Source organism: Carex rostrata, chromosome 22 (genome assembly GCF_964058835.1).
Source record: "Carex rostrata chromosome 22, lpCarRost1.2, whole genome shotgun sequence".
In the NCBI taxonomy this organism is placed as follows: domain Eukaryota; kingdom Viridiplantae; phylum Streptophyta; class Magnoliopsida; order Poales; family Cyperaceae; genus Carex; species Carex rostrata.
In genome coordinates, this window is record NC_135939.1 from 4,772,430 (window position 1) to 4,791,582 (window position 19,153).

Consider the following 19,153-nt stretch of genomic DNA (forward strand, 5'->3'; position numbering starts at 1 on the left):
GGAAATGAAAGCCTACGGACCGGACGTGAAATTTTGCAAAAAAAAAAAAAAAATCATGAGGTGCTTAATTTTGAAAAAAATAGAGTATGTCAATGTTGACCTTTGGAGTCATAGGTCATGGCCTCAGCTGCCATGGCCTTGACATCTAGACATTCCCACCTCGTGTGGGGATCAATGCCGTCTCCACCGCCACCTTGTCTTTAATCCGAGGCATGCAACACCTCAAACAAAAGGTACTACAAACAAAAAGCAACTAATTTTATATATTCAAAGCAGAAAGCACACACTACTGTCTACTGTTTTGAAGCTACCTCATCTCATCACCTTTCACTTTTGCCCCTTTCTTTTCCCTCCCTTTTCCTTTCAAAGTTAAATACTACTACTCATGATATCAGTTCACCTTCATCAACCAACCGTTATACTACTATTAACTAAAAGCATGGAGTTCTTGTCTCAAATGTGGTCTCTCTTAGGTCTCTTGACCATCCTCCAAAATGTTCTTCCTTCTCAACTTCTCTCTCTCCTTCATTCTCTCTGGCAATCTTTGCAAGACTCGCTCACCCCCTACTCGTACTTTGATGTGCCCGAATTTCTCGGTTCAGCATCAGTCGAGCCAAATGACCTATACAGACATGTCCACCTATATCTCCACCAATCAGTACTCTCCTCTCATTCTCTCCCTCCACCTCGTCTTACTGTCTCACTGTCACGGTCCAACTCAGACCTTTCATCCACCTCTCCTTCCCTCTCCCTTTCGCCAAACCACTCGCTTGATGACACGTTCAATGGGCACCGTCTTGTATGGAGCCACCATGCAGACACATTGCAAGACTCACTTGAGGAGCGCCGTTCATTCTCGCTCCGCTTGCCAAAGCGGCATGCTTCGACCTTGCTGCCAGCTTACCTGGCACATCTCTCCAGATCAGCTGACCAGCTAGAGCGGTCCTCCCGCACACGCCGGCTTTATACTAACTCACAACGTGGTGGTGGTGGTGCATGGATGTCAGTTCCATTTCGCCACCCTGCTACATTCGACACATTAGCACTTGACCCAGCGGTGAAGTTGCAGTTACTTGGTGACCTATCTGCATTTGCCGATGGTAAAGAATTCTACCATTGCATCGGAAGGCCATGGAAGCGTGGTTACCTCTTGCATGGCCCACCAGGCACTGGCAAGTCATCTCTCATCGCTGCCATGGCTAACCACTTAAGGTATGATGTATACGACCTAGAACTCACCCGTGTGGCAAGTAACTCGGACTTGCGCGAGCTGTTGATCCAAACCACTAACCGGTCACTCATTGTCATAGAAGATATTGACTGTTCCCTTGAGTTGACTGGTGATCGTCGCAGTCACCAGATTGGCAAAGTTACGAAAAATATAAATAAAAGGCTACGATTGCAGTCATTTGATGACGATTCAGACTTTGAAGATTATAGCAGAAGGCAAGAAGGGCGTGTGACGCTCTCAGGCTTGTTAAACTTCACTGATGGATTATGGTCATGCTGTGGGGAAGAAAGGATCATAGTTTTCACTACAAATTATGCTGATGGCATAGACCCGGCACTACTACGAGCAGGGAGGATGGATGTCCATGTCAAACTACGCCATTGTGGGGCCCATGCAGTCAGGGAGCTGGTCGAGCGATATGTCGGACTGAGAGAGCATCAATTGCTAGATAACGTTGAGAGGTATATACGAGCAGGAGCTGAGATGACCCCTGCAGAAGTAGGTGAAATGTTGTTGAGAAATAGAGAGGAGCCTGAGACAGCAGTGAGAGAGCTGGCAGCTGAGTTACAGAGAAGAGCAGGTGGCAGCGGTGAAGAGGAAGATTGTGGGTGGGAGGAGTCGGGTGCCGAGAGCTCAGAGGGTTCGTCACAGAAGGGGAGGAAGGGAAAGGCTGGATCAAAATGGGAGGGAAAGGTTAGACTTCTGGGGAGGCTTAAGAGTTTAACCAAGTCTGACTCTGGAAGGAGAGGGGTTTAGTTTTGCATGTATTAGTTGGTTTAATTTTCGGTATTTTTTTTTTTATCTATTTTTGTTTTGCTTCAATTTCAAATTTTCTAGTTAAGCATTTTGCCACCGCTCAGTTTATGTAGCTCTGCATCAGTCTTTCGGCTGATTTCTGTAAGTATTTATTGTTACAACTGTTTTTGTTCTAGCTTGACTTGCAATAGTCCCCAAATTTCAAAATTTTCCAACTGAAATTTCTAACTTCCTCTGGCAACCGAAACAGTACAGAAAACTGGCATGAACAACTTGGACCATTATAGCAGGTTAAATAGTTTTGATCACCTCTCCTTTTTCAAGCTCTTTGGAACTAATTTCAGAACATCTGCATGCAGGTATAAATGATGCCTTTAGTTTTACTAAATTTCTGGCCTAACAAAATGTTACATCGAAACCACAACTGTTGCAACAAGTCGCACAAGAAATCGACAAGCATTACCCGGATTTGCCAACAACAATTAAATGTGTTAACTATGCCAGATACCAAGTTTGGCAATAAAACAGTACGGATGTTAATGTTATACCTTATATCATAAACATTTTAAACTAGAATACTGATTGCAGAGTACTAGAATGCGACATGAATGCACCAGTAACATATGAATGAATCAGAACAAGCCAAGGGCTGTGCAGTTAGATCATGTACAGAACAATCCAGATTTGGTAGTACCAAGATCACAAATTAAGAATGTACAACTACAAGTCTACAACCATCTCTGCATTGCAGAGCTTAATTAAAAGTTACTTTGGTCAAGAATAACTCAGGCTCATTTGGAAAGCAAAGCACTAAGAAAAATCAAGATAGATTTTCATCAAAAAGAACTCCAAAAGAAAGGACTAAAATTCTTCTCACTGATTCTTCTTCTCAAAGTAACAAAATCAAGGAGACAGTAAAGCTGCTTCCTGCTTAGTGGTGCTGCCACTGGCAAATATTACAAAGTATATATTACTCATTCACATTTCCATCTAACACCAACTTCTCATTCACCAATTCATACAAGAGGAAAGGGAGGCAGCCGCAACATAGCTTCAAAATTGAGTAGAACTCTTAGGAAAGGGAGGCAGACGCAACATAGCTTGTTCCGTGACAATTGGATCTGACCTCGATATCTAACTCAAACAAAAACAAAATACAAAAAGAAAAAATCATAACCTCAAAATTCAAATAACTAAATCCTGAAATAAAACGATACAGATTTGATAAACCGACGCACAGGATCTCGAAGGGTAGGTTTGGTGTCATCCTTGGCTGGCCTGAAGGCGGGCTTCAGCTTCGGTTCAGCGGCAGAGGCGGAGGCGGAGGCGGAGGCGGAGGCGGAGGAGGGAGGCAGCGGTGGATCAGCGGCTCCATTTGTCGCCACGTGGATGGCACTAGCGGGCTTGACACTCCCGTCCGCCATTCTCTTCCGATCGATCGGGAAATTAGCGTCGTTCATAATTTCCGTTATTTTACCGCTGGTAAACCGAATCGGCCCACGGACTAGCAGTCAAACACTCGGATACACTGGATAGTGGTTACTCATTTACTAACCTTGGTAAAGGGCCTAAGGCAGTTTGTTTTTTATGGGCTTTTAATCGGCCCACAGCCCATCAAACACATGATCTAGTGATTTCGCTCCAGAGAAGATATCTTGCTCTTCTCTGCCAAGTGATAAAGGGGCTTAAGGCCCACAGCCCATCAAACACTGGATAGAGGTTAATCATTTACTAAGCTTGGTAAAGGGCCTAAGGTGGTTTGTTTTGTATTGGGCTGGGCTTCAATGAGATTGTGTTCGGCCCATCAAACACTCGCTCCAAAGAAGATATCTTGCTCTTCTCTGCCAAGTGATAGAAAACCTCGACCTCAAAATGTCTTCCCCAGGCAACAACAAAGAGAGAGAGACTCGGAGAGAAGAGAGAAATGGGCAGCTTCTGCCATTTGTTCCAGTCGTCTCCCCTTCCTCCCGTTTTTATTTCTCCTACGTCTCGTAGGAGAACGGGTCTCAGGAATTTGAAAGGTTAGTTGGCTGTTTAGCTTCTGTTCTTTCCCAGACAATACTTTTTAGATAATTTACTGGCTCTTTTTCTTAAACTGTATACCAGAATCTTGCTGAATGCTCAATTATAACTTGAATTCATAAACCAGCAATCAATCACACAACAAAAGAAAAAAAAATGGCACGAAATAAACAAATTAAATCAATAGATAAGCAAATTTCACAGGATTTTCCGGTACTTCTTCATGGTCACACCTATATCTAATTGCCTTTAATTCATTTTTTATTGTAGTGCTATCATGTTCCAATTCGATATCGTCTTCTACGAGTCCTGCATCTTTTGATTCCGAAAATGGCCTGCCAGAGCTAGGAAATACTGAGTCTTCATCACAAACTTCGGACCTCAAGGTTGCTAGTGAGCCGTTTTTTAGCAGTCTAATTTATACCTTTTATTATCCATTTGTGGTTACAATTGCAGATAGCAAAATGGATTTAGTTGCACAAAATGTCATCCCTTATTTCATATTGTTGCTTTGATAATTATTCTGAACATAAGAACTTGTATAGTGTGCTGAACTGGAAAAAATTTAGTTGTCGATGAAGAGGAAATTCTGCTGAACTGACAATTTATGTTTCTTCGATCGTATGATTATTGTAGATGAGATGTGTTCTATATCTCTTCTTCTCACTCCTCATCTTTACATTTTTTGTGCAGAGCGGACAATCAGTTCCTTCAAGACGCAAGTGTATTACATGTCTGTGTGCAACGATTGCCTCGGTAAATCTGTCTTCTATCAATGCACCTAAGAGCTTAGCAGAAGTAAAAGCACCATTAGCAAAAGAAAAGGCTGTCTGTGCAAACTGTCGCGGAAGCGGTGCCATAATATGTGAGATAGTGGATTCACATCACGTGTATTACATTACAAGTCCAATTGTTAAAATGAACAATATATATTTATTTGCTCTTAATATAATTTCAGGTGACATGTGTGGTGGAACGGGCAAGTGGAAAGCTCTTAATAGGAAGCGAGCTAAAGATGTTTATGAATTCACTGAATGTCCAAATTGCTATGGTAATGTCTGCTTCTGCCTTCAGTCCTTTCATAGCTTTTTTTGTTTTTTTTGAAAAAGTGGTTGCCCACTGATTTCATTAGAAACCATAAAATTGTCTGCTTCGTACTACAAACAACTAGAGTAATTAGCAATTACATGTACTGGTATAAATCTGATAAGCAAAAGTGCAAAACAGCACATAGCAGTATCTTTTCATAGCTTATGTTTATTAAGATTTGTTTGTTATTAATGACATACAATTAATAGGTCGGGGTAAGCTGGTGTGCCCGGTGTGTCTAGGAACTGGTTTGCCTAATAATAAAGGACTCCTTCGTAGGCCTGATGCACAAAAGTTACTTGACAAGATGTACAATGGCAAGTTGCTACCTGACTCCTAGCTAAATCTCCCTATTTGTAGATCTATTTTTATGAATAGGTTAAAATATTCTTCTGTGAAGAGCATGCTCAATATTTTTGTGCGTTAGCAATCTAAAACTACTTGAATTTTTATTAATAGAAATTCAGTAATGTAATTCTTGGTATTGTAAATTTCTTGATGAGGAAAGTTATGATCAAGTAAATTTGAGCATGGATACCATATAATTTGTGCAAGCACAAATTTGTTCTTCTTCAACACAACATTTTGTACTGTCAAATTGTGAGGGCGATATAAAGAGAATTCTGTATCTTGATTCTGAACAAACTCATGATGAAATACAATCCATCTTGATCGGTAGAAGAACTTAAATAAGAAATTGAAGAGGATAAGGAATATTTCAATCCAAATGAGGAAAAGAACAACGAAACAACTATCAAAATGATAAAAAAAATAAAAAAATGTTTTATAGAATTTAGACAAGGTTCACATGAAAAGAGATGCATTCTAGAGATCATTGATTCCATAATGAAGTTTTAACAAAACTAAACAATTGTTTCCTTAATAATTCAAATTTTAATAATCAGTCAACATCAAAATTAATAAAATTTTAATTCTCTATTTTTACGAAGATTTGCCAAAAGTAGTAATTACCATTATAAATAGCCAACACGTCTGACGTCTGTACATTTTATTTTATTGTTTTCAACCAACATTGAAAAAGAAATTATCAATACATTATACATCACAAAAAATAGTACACGAATGGAAATTCTTGTTGTTTAATTTATTTTCAACATCAGTTGCCACTTGCCAGTAAAACTTAAGTTGTTATATGAAATAAAAATTTCTGTTTCCTCGAAAAAAACAGGAAAATGGAAAGATCATTCTGCCAAATTTTCGTACTTTTTTTGTAATTTAAATGACAAATGACCTGCCTCCGGTCTTTACTGGCCGAAAACGCCATAAAATAAAACAGAGATTGGCAAAACATAACAAAACTAATTTGGATAAAGCAAATAGGATATCCTCAATACGGGTCTATTTGTTAAATTCTCCAAAACATGTTACCAGTTTTGTCAAAAACATGTTGCTAACAAATGGGTTCAAACCAGTGTTGTAAATAATGGTATGGGCTCATGATAGAATACCGTCAAGAGATTATTCGGAAATAATCAAGCATAATCGAAAAAATGAATCAAATCTGTAACAGTTTGATCTCTGCCAACAACAAATTGGATGATTAATCGACCTAAACCGACGTTTTTTACAACACTGATCCAAACAGGTTTTAATAATTCACAGAACCCAATCAGAATTTTAGATGTTTGATCCGATCTTCACTAATTAGCCATGTCCAGGCGTCGTACGATCGACCATAGAAAAAATGGCAAATGCTAGTACTCTTCCAGTGACTTTCTTGGCAACGTACAGCGCTGAAAACGCTACGGGCAAGAGCGCATCAGAGACTCTAATTTATTGCCTCAAATTGAACTTTCCCACAGAATGAATATAACAACATTGTCAGAAAATATTTCATTTGCCCTTCCCCAATAAATTTCTTCATAGCAACCATTAGAAAAATTTTCTCAACCGAAATGAAATCAAATAGGAAATGTCCAGGTGTCATACGATCAGCCATAGAAAAAATGGCAAATGCTGGTACTCTACCAGGATCTATCTCGGCAACGTACAGCGCTAAAAACGCTACGGACAGGAGCGCATCAGAGACTCTAATTTGTTGCCTTAAATTGAAATTTCCCCAATAAAATGGATCTAATTTATTGCCTCAAATTCAAATTGAAAGTTCCCCAAAGAACGAGTTATTCAAAGCAGATCTTTTGATTTTACATTTGAAATTTTCATCACCGCTCAAGAGGAAAACATCGATAAAAATAGGAATAAAGAGAGAGAGAATTGTTTATGCCTCAGATAAAATTGTAAAAATCTCATCAGAGGAATGAACCTCAGATGGTACGGACAATTAGTACAATCATCGGCAAAAAAAAACACGCATAAACATCAAACGAAAGAAATTATTTATGGTTTCACGAATTTACAACCGCATCGTTTATGTAGAAAACAGCACCAAAAACACCAGAAAATAACTTTGACATTGGAATTGAATGGCAAGTGTTGAAGAACGGCGCCGGTGAGGTGATTTATAGCTCGTTTTGTTTGGAAAACCCTAAATTAAATAGCAGTTATATAATGGGCCGTTGATAGGTGGTTGTTTGTTTGGTAAGGCCCGTTAGCCCATTAATTGTTGGGCTTATTTGTTGTATTTTGTCTTCTATTATATCAAAGACTCCAAACGAATTGAACTTAATCCAGTTTGAGTTCGAACTAATTTTGAAGCGAACTAGTTCAAAATTGAAGCAGGATGTCGAACTGAAAAGAAGAGTTCGAGTTTGATTCAGTGCAATTAGATTCAGTTTCGAACCGAACTGGTTCGAAATTGAAACATGGTTTTGAACTAAAAAAAAAAAGAGTTTCTACCGAACCAAATTCAATTCCAATTTGATTCGAACTAATTTTAAACTGAACTGGATTTGATTCATTTCATTTCAGAATTGAGCTGGTTAGATTCGTTTCGAACTTTTTTTCTTTTTTTTTCGAATCGAACTCAATTGAAACGAATCAAATCCAGTTCGTGACTACATTATGGGAATTTTTTTATTTAGAAATAAAATAACATAATATACTGATGGCTGGGATTGATTTCGGAAAAAAAAAAAAAAAAAAAAGGAAGAACCAAAAAGATAGACGCAGAGTATTTGTACCTCAAAATAATTTCGATTCAAGCAATTTTTTTTTCCTACCAAAAGCATTTTTCGTATCCTCGAAAAAAAACAGAGATGCACCTGAAAAAAATAGGTGCAGATAACTTGCATCGAAAAAATATTCAATTCTCTCTCTTTTTTGAAAACTTACCTTAATCATTCACTTTCTAGAGCATTATATTATTTAATTTCTAAATAAAAACATCTACGATATGACATAAATAATTACAATTGAGACTATTTCTGCCGGCTCTAACAATTTCTTGCTGCTGCTTCTACATTACAAGTAAAATATATATAAATTAAGAGGAGGGTTCAAATGCCTCCATGTGTTTGTGCCTCCATCATGCCTCCATCTCTCTTCATCATTTTCAAAGTTCAAACAGTCGATCCGAATCGTTCAACCTAACCTCCATACTAAAATATGTTTGGAGACCAAATTTTATATTTTTAGGAATTTTTTTACTATTTTTTTAGATAGGTACAAAAATACTGTTTTTAGATGGTTCAGATTTACTGATTTTGTACATATCTAAAAAAATAGTAAAAAAATTCCTAAACATATAAAATTTGATCTCCAAACATATTTTAGTATGGAGGTTAGGTTGAGCGGTTCGGATCGACTGTTTGAACTTTGAAAATGATGGAGAGAGATGGAGGCATGATGGAGGCACAAAAACATGGAGGCATTTGAACCCTCCTCATAAATTAATTACTTGCAATATAGAGGAAGCAGCAAGACAAGCAAAAGCGAGAACATCTTTTTTAAGAAGATTAGCAAGAGAATCTTCTTCTGCACGAAGATTTTCTTCAAATAGACACTAACATTAATGTTTTTTTTTTATGTTATTGTATTTTGAATTTGTAATAGTGACAATTTCAATTTTTATTTTTTTATGTTGTTGTAATTTTAATTTGTAGTGACATTTCATGTTTTTATTTAGTAATTTTAATTCTAATTTTTTAGTTGGCATAATTTGAATTTCAATATTATTGCTTTACATTTGACAACATATTCTTATAAAAAGTTAATGAACAGGGTAAGAAAAAAAAACTGCAAGACCTACACATTTTTTCCATTAAACTTGTTGCATTAGTGGACATAAAAAAAAAAAAAAAATTAAACCATACTTTAAGCCACCAGAATCTAACGAATTGAAAAAAATTAACTTAGGTCTTCTAAATTTTAGACCTCAATTAAACACCACCTTAACTAAAATTTTTAAATAAACCTGCACAAAAAATGATAAACCAAAAACCACTAAATCTTGAGAATTTCATATCTAGCATGTCCGCAACGTAAAATTACAGACAAAAATTGAGTATCCGCAACTTTAAAAAAAAAAATCTCAAACAAAGCATCGTCAAGTGCAAAATATGAAAAGGTGTAGGCCGAGAATTTTTTTTGAGTGAGTCTGTGGTACTATGCATATCACGGGTTGTTACCGTGCTACGGCTCTATATTTGAGTTTTCAAATCCTAACGGTCGATCCGAACTGTTCATCTTGTTCTCCATATTAATATGTGTTTGGAGACCAAATTTTACATTTTTTGAAAAAAATTTACTATTTTTTTAGATATTTAGAAAATCACTTGATCTGAAAATTCTGGACCAACCAAAAACAGTGATTTTCAATAAATCTAAAAAAATAGTAAAATTTTTTCAAAAAATGTAAAATTTGGTCACCAAACACATATTAATATGGAGAACAAGATGAACGGTTCGGATCGACCGTTAGGATTTGAAAACTCAAATATAGAGCCGTAGTACGGTAACAAATTGTAATACGCATAGTGCCATAGACTCAAATATATCAATATGTGTGTTTGTGTATATTCTAAATTGGAAATAAAGAAGAAGAACAATATAAATTGGAACGTGTGTGTATATATATATACATTTCTCTTATAATGTGTGTGTATTCTATATAGACACACAATAACACTTTTTATTTATGTTTTTTTATATCATATTATATGTCGATATTGAATTGTTTTACGATATTTGATATTAGATTCGAATCGAGTTATTATTTGATATTATTAGTACTTAAAAATAAAGAATCATTACATCATCAAATTATTATCGGAGATCACGATTCAAGTTAATTAAAAATACATAATCATATAAATTCTCTATTAACATGTCTCTTAATTTTTTTATAATTATTATTTTCATTGATATTTTTTTCTTATAATATGTCTCCGTTGCAACGCATGGACACGATACTAGTAAGTTTAAGTTGACATACTAGAGAGTTTTCTCAACAAATATGATGCAATTTACGATTTAATATTTCGTTGTTTGCATAAGAGGCATTTTATTATTTATTACTATTGAAATATTTTAATCGTTGTGCATATAATTGTTTATCTAAGAGAGTTCCAATGTCACAGGTATTTGGTACCATAAGATGTCACAAATTCATTTTTTTATAATTATATTTCAACTTTGAATCGAATTCAAACTATTTATCTTGTTCATTCTCAAAAATCATAATAAATACGTGTGCACGAAATAAATAAAATAATCTAGTTAACCACGATTCATTAATTTTAATACATTAATTTTTTTTTATATTTTGATCTAATATAAAATGAATTTCAAACATGAAAAAATTGACGGGCTTGATTTTGTTCTTTTATAAAATAATACAAGATTAGCTGTTGGATCGGACATTGGGTTTTAATTGAAAATCAGAAGAACAAAAATATCATATTTACGTCACGAAATATTTATAAGATCGAAACCCTCCGTTAATTTTTTTTTAGTAGTAACGAAAAGGGGAAATTTCATGTACACCCTCAACAACCTCAAAATTATGTATTCCTCTCTTTAAAATATTATTTATAATTGATTTTCAGGACAAGTGGTTAATATCTTTACTTGCGTTGCACACACCATGGCATTTAGGCATATGCTGGTGTGTAAGTAAGAAAATAAATCATTTGCTCTCAAAATCGAACAATTAAAAGACTAAACATTTTTCTGAAATATATTACATATTATTATTATTTTTTAATAAAGGGTAAATTTGCACTTTATAAATCTAAACACGAGTTTTAATAGAAAAGTCTAAAAATTGAGTAAAATTGTGAGTTTTTGAAACTTAGAAGGGTAAATATGATATTATGAATTTTAGAGGGGGGAAATACTTATTTTGAGTTTCTTTTAGGGGTATACTTGAAATTACCGCTAATGAAAAAATTCCCCACCGTGTTTTCTTAGAAAAAGTATTATGAATGTTAACTGTTAACTGAGAATGATTAATAGAGCGCCTAATGGGCCCACTTGCTTAACTGTCCAATCTTGCTACTTCTACATGGGCCCATCAGCAGTGTTGGAAAGCTAACCGCGACCCGCGACCTGGGTGTCCTCTGAGATATCTCAACTTTTGCGTGACCGACGTGCCCGGTGCCTATTCGGAGATAGCGCAGGGGGCAGTATTATTTGAGCTTTAAGATTAGTGTTTAAGTATTTGAACGGTTGATATTTTTCCCAAAGTCACGCAAAATTTGAGATATCTCAGAGGATGCAAATTCGTCTAGGACTCTAGGTCACAATATGGTTTTCATTACCTGCTTTCATGGTCAGATAGAATGCTGTGCTCTCGAAATCACAGACACAGACACATCCTTACGATGTTACCAACGGCCCAGATCGGGCATTCTCGAAAAAACGGAGCGTATAGCATCAGACCCGCTCACTTAAGATCGCATGTTATAAATTCGGTATCACAGCTGGGTCCGATCCCGTAAAGTAACCTAATTTTTGAGTTTAGATGCGGATCGTCAAATTCGAATCCGAACCAATCCGGCCGAGGTGGAGCGCAAGGGACCTCTTTAATATGACGGCTCGATTCGAATCGAACGGTTCAGATCTAAACTTAAAAATTGAGTTACTTTAGGAGATCTGAACTCAGCTCGCTACACCATCACGAATAACAACAGCAAATACAAATAATCCATCCCTCTGCTTTTTGAAAAATGTTTTTATTTTCCCTCCCAAATAACCAAAACGAGCGAAACATATAAACAAGCTGTAATTCAAAAAATAAAGAAGAAAGGACGAAACTGTAAATTCCAAAAACAGTGCCCACTCAGTGTTCTTCTCTCTACCAAAGTACCAAGTACCAAACCAAAACTTCTCTCTTTTCCCTCCTACCGAACCCTAGCCCGCCTTTTCCCTTCCCGTCGCCATGGATGACCCCAAAACGCTAGATCTACTCACGGACCTCGTTTCCCGCCTTCTCTCTCCTACCAATCCCTCCCCGGTTGACCACTCCCGCGCGCTCAGCTTCGCCACGCGCCTCCTCTCCAGTCGTCTCTCCCCCTCACTTTCCCAGGACGAGCACGCCATGGCTGAGTCGATCAAGCGCGATCTCGCAGTCTCCGGCCGCACCACAGAAGCACTTTCATTCTCTGATCTCCATTCCAAGCTCGCTGCCAGATCGTCCCTTCCTGGCGGCGTTCAAAACCGCTGGGCCCTTCTCTACCTCCTCAAATCTCTTTCAGGCCGTCGGAGCTACACATCAGGTGGATTGCCATCTATTCCTCTTGAAAGCCCTAATCCCAATCATAACTCTGCCAGTCAGAACTCGACGAGGAAGAAAAACCTGGGGTTGGGAAGTGGGGTGTTACTCATTTCAAAGGACCCTGAAAATGTTCGACAAAATTCCTTGAGGGAATACTCGGTGCTGGTAATGGATGACAATGAAGTGGAAGAGTCTTCACTTGTCAGAGATGTACTGTATGCTTGTCAGGGAATCGATGGCCGGTATGTGATGTATCGGTCGGTTAATGGAACAGATGGCTATGATTTGCCAGAGTCTCTCACACTACCCAGATCAACACGGACCATGGTTAGGAAATTGTGTGAAATTGGTTGGCTGTACAAAAAAGTCAAGGGTTTTATTAATGAAAGCATGAGTAAAATCCCATCAGAGGAGGTGGGAACCGTTAGTCAGGCCTTTTGCTCAGCTTTGAATGATGAACTGACTGACTACTACAAGCTATTAGCGGTGCTGGAGTCGCATTCAATGAACCCAATCCCTACTCCTGGGTCTGACTTAGGCTTGCAAGCGAATTACCTCTCTCTAAGGCGTTTAGATGTATGGTTGGCAGAGCCAACAGTGAGGATGCGTCTAATGGCAGTTTTGGTTGATGGATGTCGTGGTCTGAAAGGTGGGGCGATGGCTGGGGCTATACACAGACATGCCAAGCATGGTGACCCGCTTGTGCAAGATTTCATGGGTCGTCTCCTCAAGCGGGTATGTTCGCCACTTTTCGAAATGGTAAGGAGTTGGGTGTTGGAAGGGGAATTGGAGGATATTTTCTCAGAATTTTTTGTTGTCGGTCAACCAGTAAAGGCTGAATCTTTGTGGCAAGAAGGTTATCGGATTGAACCTGCCATGCTTCCTTCATTTATTTCTCCTACATTGGCCCGGAGGATTTTTCGAACTGGCAAGTCGATTAATTTCTTAAGGGTTTGTTGTGATGACAGTGGATGGGCTGCTGCAGCGGCTGACGCTGCTGCACATGTGGGGACCAGCACAAGTCGATGGGGACTAGGGTATGGCCAGATCGATGCAATAGAGGCACTCGTTGTAGAAGCTGCCAAGAGAATCGATTGCCATTTAATGGATGTCATACATGAGAGATATAGATTTAAAGACCATTGCCTTGCCATAAAGAGGTACTTACTCCTTGGTCAAGGGGACTTTGTCCAGTATCTAATGGATACAGTTGGGCCTGAGCTGTCAGAGCCAGCCAATACTATAAGTGCCTTCCAGTTGGCGGGCTTACTGGAGGCATCCATAAGGGCCTCCAATGCACAATACGATGACCGGGACATTCTTGATCGGCTAAAGGTAAAAATGATGGATCATAGTGATGGAGATAGGGGCTGGGATGTGTTTTCTTTGGAGTATGATGCACGTATGCCACTGGACACTGTCTTCACAGCCTCTGTAATGAAACGGTATCTAAAAATCTTCAACTATTTGTGGAAGCTGAAGCGGGTTGAGCATGCTTTGACAACTGTGTGGAAAACCTTGAAGCCGAATGTTATTGTTAAGAGCATATTTGCAAAGGAACCTATACTAAGGAAATGCCAGGTTATATGGAATGAGATGAACCATTTCGTGACGAATTTTCAGGACTACATTATGTTTGAGGTGCTGGAGGTTTCATGGGCCCATTTCTCTGATGAAATGGAAGCATCAAGAGATTTAGATGACCTCTTGTCAGCACATGAGAGATATCTAGAGTCAATTGTGGAGAAGTCTCTGCTTGGTGAAAGATCAAGCACCTTGCGTGCATCTCTTTTTGGGTTATTTGAGGTAATTTTAAGGTTTAGAAGTCACGCGGATAGGTGGTTTGAGCGGATCTATGAGCTCCAATCGAGGTAATTTTCTAAGTTTATGATAAAGCACTGGGTGACACTGGTATTTCCCAACATTTATGTGTAGTCTATTAGTTTGGTATTACAGACATCAACTTGTAAAATAGGGTTTTTGGGTTGTTTCTTGGTGGTCTGATGCATGGCTGCAGTGGGGATAATTTATTTATCTTAATTATATTTGAGTTTTAAGTGTTCTATTTATCATTTAATCGACTCAGCATCCCACAGATTTGACGAAATGTGCTCTGAATTACCACCTCAAATTGATTAAAGTATGTGGTCTTGATTTTTATGACAAGTTTTTCCTGGGCCTATTTTGCACAATGGATCTTGATTTTCTTTCCTTCGTGTTCTTGAGTTAGGGCTTCAGAAATATATGGGCATGTTTTATGTTTTGACGTACTTGAACCTAAGCTAACTTTGTATTCTTTTGGTTCCTCTTTTAGTGAAAATGGTACCCTCAAAGGTCCTTTCCGTTGTAGTCCAAAATGACAAAAACATCCCTACACTTTCTGGTTTGAAAGATAAATTTAAGTATGAAATACACTTTAAGGGCTTCTTCAAACTGGACTTCTATATCAGTAAAAAGTAAATGCTATCTGTAACATAAAATCGATATACGTGTAATGTCAACTCTAGTCATGTCATCCTGGATAGTGTCATGTTGATGCATGTCAACCATTTCTGTCCTTGGTATATGCCGTCTCTGTTGGAAGTTGGTCATAAAAAGAACATTTGATTCAATTAGTATTAAAGCTTGACTAATGACTATATCATAAGAATCAAAATGATTACTTGTGTGTCATTCTTGTGGAATTTAATTAATCCCTGTTTATTGTCCTTAATATATTTCCCTATTCTTGTGTTTAATCTTCTGTATTGCTTTCTTTTGTAGTATTGTTTTATGTTTAGCAACAGATTTAATAAGTGGAAGTTCTATTTTTTACACAGAGGGCAGGCAGAATCTAGGCAAAAATCAAAGAAGAGAGGCCAACTGCTTGAAGGTGCCAAGAAGGCTATGACCCAGATGGCTGGAGAGCTTTTCCGCAAAATGGGAGAAGATCTGGATCAAATTGCAAAAGACTACTCAAATTCTCTTGATACTTTTATAAAACAGCTACCTCTGCAACAGCATGTGGACTTGAAGTTCCTTTTTTTCCGTTTGGACTTCACCGAATATTACAGCTGTCACAAATGAGAAGGCAAATAAAGAAATATAAATGTGACAAAGACAGTAAAATTTGTGCATTCATCATTGTATTTAGACAAGGTTGTTTTTTTTTAACTTTTTTCTTTTTCTATTTTTGTGAAGTTATATTTGAAGAGAGAAGTCTTAAGTTAGATTGCCACTTCCGAAAGCTGGATTGTTTGCTGCAAAAAGGTAGAGGTAGCAAATGAACAGCTCTGATTAAATTAGGTTTGGGTGAATTTCTGGTCTTTGGTTGTTTCAGTTGCGTGATTGTTTATTTTGGGTCATTTAAACCTCATGCCCACTTTTGGTCTTGGGTCAAATTCAGGTTCAGGTTTTTGATTGATCGGCTTTATTGCATCCAAAGTAGATTTGAGGTTGCTGTCAGTTTTTATTTTTATTTTTATTTGCAAGGACTCAGGTTCTTCAGTAAAATTGAGCTTGGTGTCCAGTAATAGGTTCTAAGTCTTGTTTCAAGTTTTAACTCATCATTAAAGAAAAACAAAACAGGTCTGGTTGGGTCAAGAATTTGGTTATATTGTGACCAGCCATTGCAAAAAGTAGTAGTTTGGCCAAATAAATATATTAAAAAGAAAAATATTAAGTCCAGGTGTAATTATTCGTTATTACCCTACAAATATAGTTAATTTCTCTACCATGTGCTGCCACTGAGATTTCTCTCTTTCTGTCCCTTTTGAATTGCAGGTGTACATTAATTCTATAACATGGCTGATCATTAAGCAGATTTTGAGATTGGATACTGCGGGCAGGTAGTGACCTACTGCACTTTGTGGGTGTTCACTTTTATTGGTGACTTGTTTCAATGCTGCTTGGTTTGACTAATTTAGAGGTGCGAGTCTTTTTGGGATTTTTGAGTTTTGGTTGCTGATGTCTTGTAAATTTAATGCTTGTTTTTCTTTACCTTTTGCTATTATTCTGTTTGATCTTGTTTTTAGTTTCGAGTTCATAGTAATTCATTTCATTTATATTTCTTTAAGAATGAAAAATCTATGCTTGTCGAGATCAATTATGAAGATTCAACATAGGATGAAGTTACAACTAACCGTAGAGCAGGTTAAGTTATTTGGTTATGTCAGTTGTATGAACACATCTGTACTGATTGAGCGTCAAACAATATTGACTGGAAAAGCCTACTTTCGTATCATTTTTGTTTTTCAGGCTTGTTTGGTTTTAATTGAAAAACGGATGATGAAATCAAGGGATGTTTGATAGAAATTGAGGACGAGTGGAACTTAAATGAAGCTCAACTGCATGTTTAAGTGCTCAATTAGCTCCGTGTAGTGTAATTGTGAGGTGGGGGCGTAGGTTAAGTTTGGTGCAGATAACTCCTTGGGTAAGCAGAAATGTGTATCAATGAAGGGCCTTGTATGCTGGATTAATTGGTAAAGTTTAGTTTTGACATGTTTTATTGTTACGGTACTTGCTATTTTTGAAGTTCGAGGGCAGTAAACTCATGTCCGTAGGCTGTGTAGAATCTGGTAAAACTGATGTTAACTAACAATCCATCTCAATCACGGTAATAATGCCAACGATTGAGTTGTAAAATTCAAGTTCATATTTTTGTGTACACAGTTTGAGAGGAATTAGTTGTTTATTTGAATCAGGATTATTTGGGTTAATAATATTCAATATTAAATAGTATGTAAAACTCTCAGCACTGTATTGGGCCGAAATTTTTATTAATAGGAAATATATTAAATAAATATCGAGATTAGAGAATGCTTTTGCGTTTTATGAACTTAAATTATTAACTCAAATGAATGATTTATCTCGGCCTCTGGCCGTTATGGCTTATCACGGTCAGAGTTAGTACTTAATTAACAAGCTTAATCATTCTAATTGAACCATAAAAAAAACAAAAAAAAAACCCTGTCCGTGATAGATTGGAACGGTCAGAGAAAAAAAAAAAAATCTCTGTCCGTGATGAAAAGTAACGGCCAGGTCCGAAAATAAATTAAAAAAAAAATGTTTCACCTCTAGTCGTGATGGGTTATCACGGCCAGCCTTTTTTTTTTTCTTTCTTTCTGCCTCTGGCTGTGATAGATAGTAACGGCCAGGGTTTTTTTTTGGGCGCAGTTCAGTTAGAATGGATGATGATTAATTAAGTATTAATGCTGGCCGTGATAAGCCATAACGGTTTCTCTATATCTTGATTAAACGCAAAAGCGTTCTCTAATCTCGATATTTATTTAATATATTTCCTATTAATGAAAATTTCGGCTGTATTGGGTTGACTCTGCCACAAACCGCCAAGAGGACCCTGTAGTGCATACCAGAGCAACTTGTTAATTAGCCACAAAAAAGAAATTGTTACCAAGTTAATTCTGGCTTTTCAGATTTGTTAATTTCTTCCTTTCAATATTAGGGTTACTAGTAAAAGATTTAAACTATTTAGTGACTGCCTTTTATTTTAACAAGGATAATTAAATATGGACGTCTCTCTCTAAAAAAAATTCATAAAATATAAACCGCTGGCGGTGCAGCCATCCTGTTCATTTTTTATCGATGTAAAATAGAGGTTTTCTTGTGTTTTCGGTACTACATCCCTACTGAGACTGCCTAAATTGTCATGAATAATTGGATATAATTTCTTACAACAAAAAAAAGAAACTGTATATCTCTTACCCTATTTAAGGTAAAAAATACCTAATTTATCCTGTATGAATAAAAGGATACCTGTAGATCTCTGTTGCAAAATCATTCTTTTATTTTAACAAGGATAATTAAATATGGACGTCCCTCTCTAAAAAAAATTCATAAAATATAAAACGCTGGCGGTGCAGCCATCCTGTTCATTTTTTTATCAATGTAAAATAGAGGTTTTCTTGTGTTTTCGGTACTACATCCCTACTGAGACTGCCTATATTGTCATGAATAATTGGATATAATTTCTTTTTCTTTTTTGAGAGTTAGTGGAAAATTTTCCACTAAAATATATTGATATAGAAAAAATTGGATATAATTTCTTACAACAAAAAAAAAGAAACTGTATATATCTTACCCTATTTAAGGAAAAGAATACCTAATTTACCCTGTATGAATAAAAGGATACCTGTAGATCTCTGTTGCAAAATCATGCGCAACCTTCACTTCTAGTGGCTATGCTGAACCTGAATGAGTTGAAAGTAAATAAAAGAAAAGATAATTAAAAACGTCGCCTGAGAGATTCGAACTCTCGCGGGGAAACCCCATGTACTTAGCAGGCACACGCCTTAACCACTCGGCCAAAGCGACGATGTTGTTTATATTAGTTTATATTATTAAAATTAATATGTTGCTAACATACGCGTCTGTCCCTTCCTAGTCTCCGGCTGACAGCTCCCAAGTCCCAACCAAACACC

General features: G+C 37.0%; 3 protein-coding genes, 2 non-coding genes and 1 pseudogene across 8 annotated transcripts; 3 read left to right on the forward strand and 3 right to left on the reverse strand.

The window, feature by feature from the left end:
- The first annotated feature begins 302 nt into the window (after positions 1-302).
- Positions 303-2,577, forward strand: LOC144574151 (AAA-ATPase At4g25835 pseudogene; annotated as a pseudogene). The gene has a single exon (XR_013518135.1). The product of XR_013518135.1 is annotated as an AAA-ATPase At4g25835 pseudogene (transcript).
- Positions 2,578-2,843: 266 nt separating this feature from the next.
- On the reverse strand, positions 2,844-3,524 carry LOC144574186 (uncharacterized). The gene is made up of 2 exons (XM_078324075.1): positions 3,226-3,524; positions 2,844-3,121 (listed from the first exon to the last, which is right to left on the reverse strand). The coding sequence occupies exons 1-2, from the start codon at positions 3,445-3,447 to the stop codon at positions 3,041-3,043; spliced, it is 303 nt and encodes a 100-aa protein (XP_078180201.1). The 5' UTR covers positions 3,448-3,524; the 3' UTR covers positions 2,844-3,040.
- A 296-nt stretch (positions 3,525-3,820) lies between these two features.
- Positions 3,821-5,659, forward strand: EDA3 (DnaJ/Hsp40 cysteine-rich domain superfamily protein). Its single transcript, XM_078324324.1, has 5 exons — positions 3,821-4,008; positions 4,280-4,395; positions 4,703-4,874; positions 4,968-5,060; positions 5,308-5,659. The coding sequence occupies exons 1-5, from the start codon at positions 3,912-3,914 to the stop codon at positions 5,436-5,438; spliced, it is 609 nt and encodes a 202-aa protein (XP_078180450.1). The 5' UTR covers positions 3,821-3,911; the 3' UTR covers positions 5,439-5,659.
- Positions 5,660-7,339: 1,680 nt separating this feature from the next.
- On the reverse strand, positions 7,340-7,418 carry LOC144574452 (small nucleolar RNA snoR117). Its single transcript, XR_013518220.1, has one exon. It is a non-coding gene; the product is annotated as a small nucleolar RNA snoR117 (small nucleolar RNA).
- A 4,847-nt stretch (positions 7,419-12,265) lies between these two features.
- Positions 12,266-17,412, forward strand: SPC98 (spindle pole body component 98). Of its 3 annotated transcripts, none has more exons than XM_078323921.1 (4): positions 12,266-14,605; positions 15,554-15,872; positions 16,497-16,641; positions 16,971-17,412. In XM_078323921.1, exons 1-2 carry the CDS (start codon positions 12,399-12,401, stop codon positions 15,798-15,800), a joined length of 2,454 nt encoding a protein of 817 aa, XP_078180047.1. In that variant the 5' UTR covers positions 12,266-12,398; the 3' UTR covers positions 15,801-15,872; positions 16,497-16,641; positions 16,971-17,412. The 3 variants fall into 3 exon arrangements, with proteins under 3 accessions (XP_078180047.1, XP_078180048.1, XP_078180046.1); XM_078323922.1 differs by having other exon boundaries at positions 16,497-16,561; XM_078323920.1 differs by lacking the exon at positions 16,971-17,412 and having other exon boundaries at positions 16,497-16,809.
- A 1,552-nt stretch (positions 17,413-18,964) lies between these two features.
- TRNAS-GCU (transfer RNA serine (anticodon GCU)) lies at positions 18,965-19,046 on the reverse strand. The gene has a single exon. It is a non-coding gene; the product is annotated as a tRNA-Ser (tRNA).
- Between the last annotated feature and the right edge of the window lie 107 nt (positions 19,047-19,153).

Coding starts and splice junctions, on each gene's coding strand:
- EDA3 (XM_078324324.1), top strand. CDS start 3,912: ATGGGCAGCTTCTGCCATTTGTTCCAGTCGTCTCCCCTTCCTCCCGTT. Junction 4,009..4,279: donor GGGTCTCAGGAATTTGAAAG/GTTAGTTGGCTG, acceptor TTTTTATTGTAG/TGCTATCATGTTCCAATTCG. Junction 4,396..4,702: donor CACAAACTTCGGACCTCAAG/GTTGCTAGTGAG, acceptor TTTTTTGTGCAG/AGCGGACAATCAGTTCCTTC.
- SPC98 (XM_078323921.1), top strand. CDS start 12,399: ATGGATGACCCCAAAACGCTAGATCTACTCACGGACCTCGTTTCCCGC. Junction 14,606..15,553: donor ATCTATGAGCTCCAATCGAG/GTAATTTTCTAA, acceptor TTTTTTACACAG/AGGGCAGGCAGAATCTAGGC.
- LOC144574186 (XM_078324075.1), bottom strand. CDS start 3,447: ATGAACGACGCTAATTTCCCGATCGATCGGAAGAGAATGGCGGACGGG. Junction 3,122..3,225: donor AACCTACCCTTCGAGATCCT/GTGCGTCGGTTT, acceptor TGTTTGAGTTAG/ATATCGAGGTCAGATCCAAT.